General features: G+C 39.7%; 1 protein-coding gene across 13 annotated transcripts in view; it reads right to left on the bottom strand.

Annotated features, from left to right (window-relative positions):
* Positions 1 to 3,068: 3,068 nt before the first annotated feature.
* ZNF605 (zinc finger protein 605) overlaps positions 3,069 to 9,928 on the bottom strand; it is a 32,279-nt gene continuing 25,419 nt past the window's right edge. For all 13 annotated transcript variants that reach the window (XM_027567168.1, XM_027567167.1, XM_027567163.1 and 10 more), the window contains one exon: positions 3,069 to 8,124. In XM_027567168.1, the coding sequence (XP_027422969.1) occupies positions 6,329 to 8,124 (1,796 nt within the window). In that variant the 3' untranslated portion in view covers positions 3,069 to 6,328. The remainder of the gene's footprint in view (positions 8,125 to 9,928) is intronic.

Raw genomic sequence — 9,928 nt, 5'->3', positions numbered from 1 at the left:
TATCTGGGTCATTAAGATCTTTTTTGTATAGCTCTTCTGTGTGCTCTTGCCACCTCTTCCTAATATCTTCTGCTTCTGTTAGGTCCATACTGTTTCTGTCCTTTATTGTGCCCATCTTTGCATGAAATGTTCCCTTGGTATCTCTAATTTTCTTGAAGAGATCTCTAGTCATTCCCATTCTATTGTTTCCCTCTATTTCTTTGCATTGATCACTTAGGAAGGCTTCTCATCTCTTCTTGCTATTTTTTGGAACTCTGCATTCAGAGGGACATATCTTTCCTTTTCTCCTTTGCCCTTCACTTCTCTTTTCTCAGCTATTTGTAAGGTCTCCTCAGACAACCATTTTGCCTTTTTTCATTTAGCAAGGAAATTAAGACAGGACAGCACCAGACGTGTGATGTGGGATCTGGGCCTAGCTGTGACATCTCTGCTAAGACTACCCTATATTCAGTGGGGATGTGGATTCAGCATCTGATGGGTTTCCAGCTTGAATTGTCTATGGCCCTACCCAGACCCTCCTCTTCAGAAGGTGGAGGGTAGGTGTGGGTGAACCTCCTTATATATGTCTCATCTCTTTTTTCTTGAAAGTTATGCTCTTGGTATGGCCAATCTCTAAGTATCCTATGCTTGTTTAAAAAATTATTTATTTCTGGCTGGGCTGCATCTTTGTTATTGCTTGAACTTTTATCTAGTTGCAGCAAGTGGGGGCTACTTTCTAGTTGTGATGTGTGGGCTTCTCATTTTAGTCACTTCTCTTGTTATGGTTCTCAGGGTGTTTAACACAGGCTCAGTAGTTGTGACACACAGGTTTTGATGCGTGGCAGATGGAATCTTCCAGGATCAGGGATCAAACCCATGTTTCCTGCATTGGCAGGCAGATTCTTTATCACTAAGAAACCAGGGAAGCCCTATCCTTCTCTTTTAAAACTCAAGAGGATTAGAGGAGTCCCCAGATTAGTTTGTAAAAGAAACAGACTATTTTTCTCTGTACAGACCCCAGGACCCACGCAGGTGAGCTAAGTTCTGGGCAGAGTATGAACTCATACCACCACTACCAACTGCTTTTTCTCTGTGACAAGTGTATCTGCATCATGACAGGTTGGAAAGTGGTGTGAGTTCAGACTGTTTGGAATACCTCGTTGGCAAGGAAACTAGAGTTTACTGTTCCTAATGATCACACTCACACATATGAATTCATCAAACTGTTTACTCAGTATATATAGATGGGTACAGATGTTTTCCTTTCAAATGCAGCACTGAGGAAGTATCAGCAGCAGGCGTGATTTGACACCACCATGTTCTGATCTCTGGATGCCCCAAGTCAGGGCAGAACCTGATCCTCAACAAGGGGCAGCAGCCTGGCTTCATCATCAACCACTGACCCCACCCTCACACGGGAGCACATGGTCCTGACTAGACATCGCCATCACTGGATGCACTCTGCTTTCTATTAATGTTATACCCAGGAGGACAAAAATATATGATTTGCTTTTGTGCTCATAGCTGTCTGGTGATGTCATGGTTTGGGGACACATCCATACCACTTTGGATGGCTGCAGTACCAGCATCTCATCTCTGGTTTCATTGTTTCCTTCACATGGTCTCTAACAAGTAAGTGAAAGTTAATGCACTTTGCACATCTTTTTGTGAGTCTGAGCTTGATGTTTTTTAATGAACAATTTAAATGAGAGTAGTGCTTTAATTGAGATCCTCAATTTACAAACGTCACCTTATTTGTGTTTCTCTCCTTTTCATCTCACCAGTAACTGCTTCACAGCTACATTATCTTTGCTGGGCACCTTTAATGATTTGGGGGCTTCCCAGGTGGCTCAGGGGTAAAGAGTCCACCTGCCAATGCAGGAGACACTGGTTTTATCCCTGTGTCAGGAAGATGCCCTGGAGGAGGAAATGGAAACATACTCCAGTATTCTTGCCTGGATAATCCCATGAATAGAAGAGCCTGGAGGGCTACAGTCCATGGGGTCACAAAGAGTCGGATACAAAGGAGCAATTGAGCACACATGCACAAATATCTAAATATAATGATGTAGGTATTCAGGCATTAAATAAATTTGTTCCTAGTGTACTTCATCTTAGCATTTTAAAAGTCTTGATAACAAGATGTCAAGACTGCCTGGATGAATTGTGTAGTAATTGTGAAAAAAAGCTACAAAGAGCCCACAGAGAAAATAAAGAGTAATCATATAGCATCACCAAATCTGCAGACTTGGCCCTGGAACAAATCCACTACTTACCAAGGTGACTTGATATGGAGATTGAGCTTGCAGTGTTGAGAGGAATCTATCCCATGTGGAAGAAAAGCATACTTTAACTTGCATTTCATTCTTTTGAGCTAATCATGACATATCAAGGTCACACTGCCTACTTCTAAGTTATAGACAGATATCAGGACACAAACAGAATTTTCTAAGATAATCAGAGTGAGAAGGGCTTTTCCCTTCACTATGTGGCCAATAAGGGTCAGGGGAGAATCTCAATGGGGTAAACCATTTCACTATCATAAATAGATCACAGAGCACTATTACAGACAGGCCATTTGTGTGCAGTAGCAGAAAATGACCGGGTGCAAAAGGATACCCGATAAATGACAGGGAGCGTGCTACACTGGATCTATGCTGGCCTCTTTAACAGTCTACTTCAGCCTAACTTATTATGCTTCACGTAGGGCTTACCAAGCGGCTCAGTGATAAAGAATCCATCTGCCTATGCAGGAGATGCCGGTTCAATCCCTGGGTTGGTAAGATCCTCTGGAAAAGAAAATGGCAACCCACTCCAGTTTTATTGCCTTGGAAATCCCATAAACAGAGGAGCCTGGAGAGGCTACAGTCCATGGGGTCACAAAGAGTCACACACACACATGAATCTATACCTTAAGAACCTCTGTTTTAATCTTAGGAAAGTTGATTTTCAATTTGGCATGGTGTCTGTGATGGAATCTAGTATGGAGCCTTTAAAGAGGTTCTCTGGGGGTGATTCTGAATCCTGAAATGGGAAATCATGTGTATAGATGACAGACTGTGAATTATACAGAATTAAAAAAAGCCAAATATGGAATAAGAGTATTTTAATTGCACAGCACAAGTTTTTAAAATAAGAGTACAGGGAAGTACAGTACATTATTCCTTTCTTTCTTCACTCAGTAATGAGTTACCTTTTTTTTGCCCATACATATTTAACAAAAATAATAATGCTTTCTTGTAAGGTCAACCAACCTAGAGGTAGCACAAAGACCTCATGATGTTCAGTCTATTGCTGTGAGACCACCGGCATATGGAGCAGATGGTAACAATCTCCAGAGTCATTTATGTTTGCAGCAAAACAAAACACACAAAGAATTTATAATTTTTTACTGAATTATTAAAACACAAAGAGAAAATACTGATCTTGAGTGTGAGAAATCTCAAAAGATGTCAGCCTATGCCCCATGGACCAGTAACTGATACTCAAAATTTGGTCAAACGTTCATCATTTGTAACAAACGTTATACTTAAAATGATTAACTCAAGAATATTTAATAAACAAACTATTTACAGAAGTGTGTCTAGAATTAAGAAAATCAACCAGGGATGGTGAAGTCCCCAGAAGCAATTAACAACACCCTTATGTCTGATGAGCAGGGGGAGGGTCTGTGGTGAACATAGGAGCTTCAGCCACATGGACAGACACCCCCAGATGTGTGCCAGCAGGAGAGAAGCAGGGGTGACACACACCTCGCCTCTCCAAACCTAAGCAGAAATCCTAGGAAGCAGTGCACTCCCTCTGGGCGTACAAAGAAAGGAGGAAAATGGTGTGGACATGGAGAACACTCAGAGAACATGAGCACATGTACAGATCCATAACACAGACACTTTTCATCATATAGCTGCTAAAGATACAAGTCATCCCACATCTCTGACTCAGACAACACAAGTCTCTTCAACTATTTTTATAGATTCATACTTAAGTACTACTGTAGCACTTTACTTCTAAGTAGATCTTAACCCAAGGTATGCTGTCATTAGTTTGGTTTAAAGCAGTTCATTACCTTTTTAAGGAATTTTAAAATAAAGACAAAAATCTTTCATATTCACCCATGCATTCACCATTTCCAGAACCTTTCATTTCCAGAGTGGTGTTTTCCTGCAGTCCCCAAACTTCAATGTTTCCTGAAGGCAGGAACTCTCTCTGATTTTGCTTTTTTGAAGTCCTTTTTGGTTTCGTTTTTGACAGGCAATTGAACTCCAGGCTGTGGGGCAGGAGAGGTTCTTTATTTTCTTTTGTAACTTAACAGCGTCATTCTGCTGTCCTATAGTTTGCATAGTTTCTGACCAGAAGTATATTGTAATTTTTTGCTCTGTGGGTGTGTCCTGTCCTTTTTTCTCCAGGCATTTTACAATTGCTCAATTAAAAAAAATTTTTTTTTGACTGGGCCACACGTCATGGGGGATCTGTTTCCCACAAGGGACTGAACCTTCACTCCTTGAATTGGAAGGCAGACTCCCAGCCACTTGGCCACCAGGGAATTCCCAACAATTGTTCTCTTTAACTCCAGTTTTCATCAACTGACTGTGATGTCCGTTGGCATCTTTATGTTTCTTCTGTGTTGGGTTCTTTGAACTTCTTGAATATGTGCGTTTATACTTTTCATCATATATGGGTATTTTTCAGCCATCATTTATTCAAATCCCTTTTCTGCCGCCTCTCACCTCTCTCCTCTAGACCTTCCATTACATGTATATTACACCACTTTTAACTAATTTCCTGTCCTCCTTTCCCCCCACCCACAGTGTTTTTCTCTGGGTATATCATTTGATAATTTTCATTCTTACTCTTCAGATTCATTGATTTCTTTCCTTCTTCTATGTCTAATATGTTCTTAATTCCAGTTGGGTTTTTTTATTTTTTATTTTTCAGAGTTGTTCTCAACCTAAGAAGTTCCATTTGAGCTTTTAAAAGTGTATCTTACACTCCAGGTTTCATCAAATTTATGTTTTCTTCTACTTTATACTTACAGTAGCTATTTGAATATACTTGTCTACTACTTCCCATCAATTCAGTCTTTCCTCTTTCTATTGACTGATTTTTCTTGTAGTTACAAGTCATATGTTCCTGCCTCTTGGTGTGCCAGGTAAGTTTCTGGATGTCAAACACTGTGGGTCCAGAGTAGCTTTTAATCTAGGTTAAGTGATTCTCCACTGTCCCCAAGACAACTCTGTTCTGGAAACTCCCCTTGATGCCCCTGTGCAAAAAGCTGCCTCCAAGTGGCTGGTGGGAACACAAACTGTCTCAGCCTGTGCTAAGCTCCAGGGCTTGTTCAGCTCCCTGCTACCCAGCTCCTCTCAGAGTCTCAGTTTTCTTCCACACACATGCAAATAAGGACTAAAGCCAAATACTCAAAGAGGGACTCACTGAGGATTTATACAGCCTCCTCTCTGGGGAGCTCCTTCTTACCCAGCACCCTTCACCTGCAAATTCTAGCTACCGAGGTTCCTCAAATGCCAACTCAGAAACCCTCTTCAGTTCAGCAAGACCATGTTCATTCAACTCCCTGACCTGCAGCCTTGACAGTGGCCCCCAGGTAGTAGGCTGGGCAGTCGTGGGGCTGTCCTTATTTTGTCCACCTCCTGCCAGGGATCATAAACCTGCACTTGACATATGTCTAAAAACCACTATTTCATAAATGGAGTTTCTAGCTGTTTAAAGCAGGAGAGTTTATGTGGTTCTTATTATACCACCCTAACAGAAAGCAGAAAGAAGTCTTCACACCTCAAACACAGCTACCACTTTAAAAATGCCTATTCTCTTACAAAAATTTATATACAATAAACATAACCTTCTTAAAGAATTATTTCAACAGGGATCATGCTTATCAAATTCTTCAATGTACTAAGACTACTCCTCTGCATGAGACCTATAGTATATAATACTCAGTTACTTCCTTTGTGTATGTATTATCTAGTGTACTCTGGGCTACAATTTCCCAATGAAATTTTCACTCACTTGTTACAACAATTGATTTTTTCTCCTGTTTAGGTCTTCTAAAATTTAATAGCCTGGCACTTTTGACTGAAAGGTCTATACTTAACACAATACTGATAAGACTTCCACACTGAGGAGCCATCAATATGCCACAAGTTGTGTTTCCTGGGAGAAGACTTTCCTATATCGTCTACTTAACAACAACAACAAAAAAAGGTTCTCTTTCTAAATTCTATGTGGTAAGACAGTCACTGCAGTGACAGAGTTTCTCTCCCATACATGTCCTTGGAATGTCAGGGACCTGACATCTGATGGCAGACTCCCCACACTCACCACATTCACCCCATGTCTACAGCATATGACTTCTCTGATGAATCAGGAGCTGCGCCTTCCTGTGGAAGACAGTCCCACATTCACTGCATCCATAGTACTTATCCCCTGTATGGATCCTCTGATGCCTCATAAGGTGTGACTTCCTAGTGAAAGACTTCCCACATTCCTCACATTTATAGGGTCTCTCTCCTGTATGAATTCTCTGATGTATAATGAGCTGTGCCTTCTCAAAGAAAGCTTTTGCACAGTCATTGCATCCATAGGTCTTCTCTCCTGTATGATTTCTCTGATGTTTAATGAGCTGTACTTTCTGAACAAATGCCTTTCCACATTCACTGCATCCATAGGGTTTCTCCCCTGTATGAATTCTCTGGTGCCTAAGAAGCTGTGGCTTCCAGGCAAAAGCTTTCCTACACTCACCACATTCGAAGGGTTTTTCTCCAGTATGGGTTCTCTGATGGTGAATGAGACTTGACTTCTCACTGAAGGTTTTCCCACATTCACTGCATTCATAAGGTTTCTCCCCTGTATGTGTCCTCTGATGGGACACCAGGCTGGACTTCTGGGTGAAGGCTTTCCCACAGGCACTACATTCATAAGGTTTCTCTCCAGTGTGAGTTCTTTGATGTGTCAGGAGCTGTGACTTTCCAAAGAAGGTTTTTCCACATTCAACACATCCATAGGGTCTTTCTCCTAAATGAACCTTTTGATGTTTAATTAGTTCTGACTTCTTAAAGAAGGCTTCCTCACAATTACTGCACTGATAGTTCTTCTCTCCCGTATGAGTCATTTGATGTTTAACAAGTTGTGGTTTTCTGATGAAGGCTTCACCACATTCACTGCATTCATAGGGTTTCTCTCCTGTATGGATCCTCTGATGCCTAATGAGGAGTGAGTTCCTGCTGAAGGCTTTTTTACATTCACTACAGGCATACGGCTTCTTCCCTGTATGAACCCTCTGATGAGTTATAAGCTGTGACTTCCAAAAGAAGGCTTTTCCACAATCACTACATCTGTAGGGCTTCTCGCCTGTGTGTGTCCTCTGATGTGTAATGAGCTTTAATTTCTGGGAGAAGACTTTCCCACAGTCACTGCAGCCATAGGGCTTCTCTATCGTATGGGTTATCTGATGTCTTTTAAGCTGTGACTTCCTGCTGAAGGCTTTCCCACAGTCACTGCAGCCATAGGGCTTCTCTCCTGTGTGAGTTCTCTGATGTAAAATGAGCAGTGATTTCCTACTGAAAGCTTTCTGACATTCCCCACACCCATATGGTTTTTCTCCTGAATGAGTCCTTTGATGAATAGTGAGCAATGACTTCTGGGAGAAAGCTTTCCCACAGTCCCGGCATCCATAGGGCTTCTCTCCTGTATGAGTTCTTTGATGTATAATGAGCTGTGACTTTTTATTAAAAACCTTGCCACATTCCATGCACAAACAGACTCCTGTGTGTGGTATATGGCTCATAATGAGTCCTGGCTCTTTACTGCTGACTTTTCTACATGTATTGCCATCAGAGTATTTTATTCCACCATAAGTTCTGGCAGGTTTAATACAAAATAATAATTTCCTATTAAGCTCATCAAGTTTCTTTCTTTCACAGTTACTTTTTGGAATAAGAAAATCAAAAGGATCCTTCAGACTTTTTTCACCTGTGCCACATTTATGGGATCTCATTCCTAAATGATCAAAGTTAATACCTAAATGAAACATTCTCTCAAAGATGTCATATTCATGGCCTCTCTCCAAACTTTTAAGCTTGTCTTGATTATCCTGATGCCACATTTTGAGATTATTATCTAGCCAGACTTTTTCTAAAAAGGAAAAAATGAACCATACTGTGTAAATTTCCCTAATCATTAAGCTTATTGAACAAATCTTCGGAAATGGAGCATGAGCCCAGTCCATTAAAAAAAAAAAAAAATCTCCCACATACAATATCTACTTATTAGGCTTTGAACTTTTTAATAGAAATGAAAACAGATTTTGAAATTACAAATGTTTATAAACACAAACTTTAAAATAAGGAAAAATGAAATATATTCAAGTGATCATGATGAGATAAAAAAGACAAGCAATTTCTAATCAAACACTGTGCTCATTCCACAATAACCTACTGATTATCTTCTATATGCCCAGACATTATTAACAGAAATCAGAAAAGGGCAAGTAGGTACTCCCATGAGGGAAGACTGAGTACTTCTGAGTATCACAGTATCAGATGTACTGAGTATCAAAGTGCAGAGAACAGCAAGATTAATACACAGTGCTGAATGTCACACAGGAAGAAACACTGAATACAATGACAGCAAACACAGGATATCAACTTTCATGTCTGAAAGGTGAGATATGTTAGTTTTCTGTACTATCAGTACATTCAAAAAGCATCCTCATTCAAAATCATCACCCAAATCACTGATATCTGCAATTTCACCATCATGAGAAATACTTTTTTGGAATTATCTAAGAGTTCTCCAGAGCTCAGCATCAACACCTTTATTAAGGTTTCTGATACTTTAATTGAATCATCATCTATATACTGAATCTGTATATGATGTAAATTACTCAAAACCACAAGTATACTTTGCATAATATTAGGACAGTTTTCTTTTTTACCCTGTAAGTACAGTTATCTGTGATCTCCCTTAATGATCTTTTAAGCTTGTTTACTTTATGATATTCTTTACTAAGAATGTGAGATAATACTCCCAAGATGAAAAAAATACGGCAAGATCTCAAATATAAAGCAATCACTCTTTTTTTGTAGGATAATTTATCTGGGGAGGGAAATAGCCTCATCTAACAACCCTCAGATATATCAGAATTTCAGAGGAAGAGCTAACTAGAGCTGTGGATATGGAGGAGAAAAAAAAAAGATTCAACGTTTTGAGCTTCAGTGAGTAAAAGATGATAACACTGTTCATGGGCATTTTAAAGACTAGAGAGGGAAGTTAGATACCATTTATATAAGCTTCTCATATAAGTGTGAGACACTTATATGTCCTACAGACATATAAGTGTGAGATACTCTTTAAGAGTTTATAAAAAATTGTCTCATTAAATGTAAGAGTAAAGAAAAATAAATTTTAATTCAAATCAAGGAATAAGATTAAGATATATATCCAAACTAATAAATTAAATGATATAAAACCATACTGAGGTTAAACTGTACCAAAAAAAATTATTAAAGAAATTTTTAAAAAATCTTGGTACTTTGGCAAACACATAGACCATGTTTTACTAGTATCATCCTTGGTAGGGGTACAGGTCTGTTTCCCCACATCTCTGTTTCTGTTACACTCTGATTCATTCAGCCTTCATTTCATCCTATTTTTCATTTGATATTCCCACTTCCAGGCTCATGCCCTCCCAATTCTAGTCTCCACACATCAATCTTTATAAAATGTACTCTAACCTTTTGCTTAAACCTCTTGTTTAAAAACCTTTGATAAATCTGGGCTTTTAACACAGCATACACACCCCTGCATGCCTGGCTCCTTCCAGCCCTCAACTTCCTCTCACAACACTGGGCTCCTCCCTGCCCCCAGTGACCCCAAAAGCCTCTCCCTGCCCAGCTTCCAGTATGCCTATTTCATATCATTTTAAGGGCACACTAAC

This window comes from Bos indicus x Bos taurus, chromosome 17 (assembly GCF_003369695.1).
Source record: "Bos indicus x Bos taurus breed Angus x Brahman F1 hybrid chromosome 17, Bos_hybrid_MaternalHap_v2.0, whole genome shotgun sequence".
In the NCBI taxonomy this organism is placed as follows: Eukaryota; Metazoa; Chordata; class Mammalia; order Artiodactyla; family Bovidae; genus Bos; species Bos indicus x Bos taurus.
Note: the sequence above shows the minus strand (reverse complement) of the source record. Positions and strands in the feature narration are given on the sequence as shown.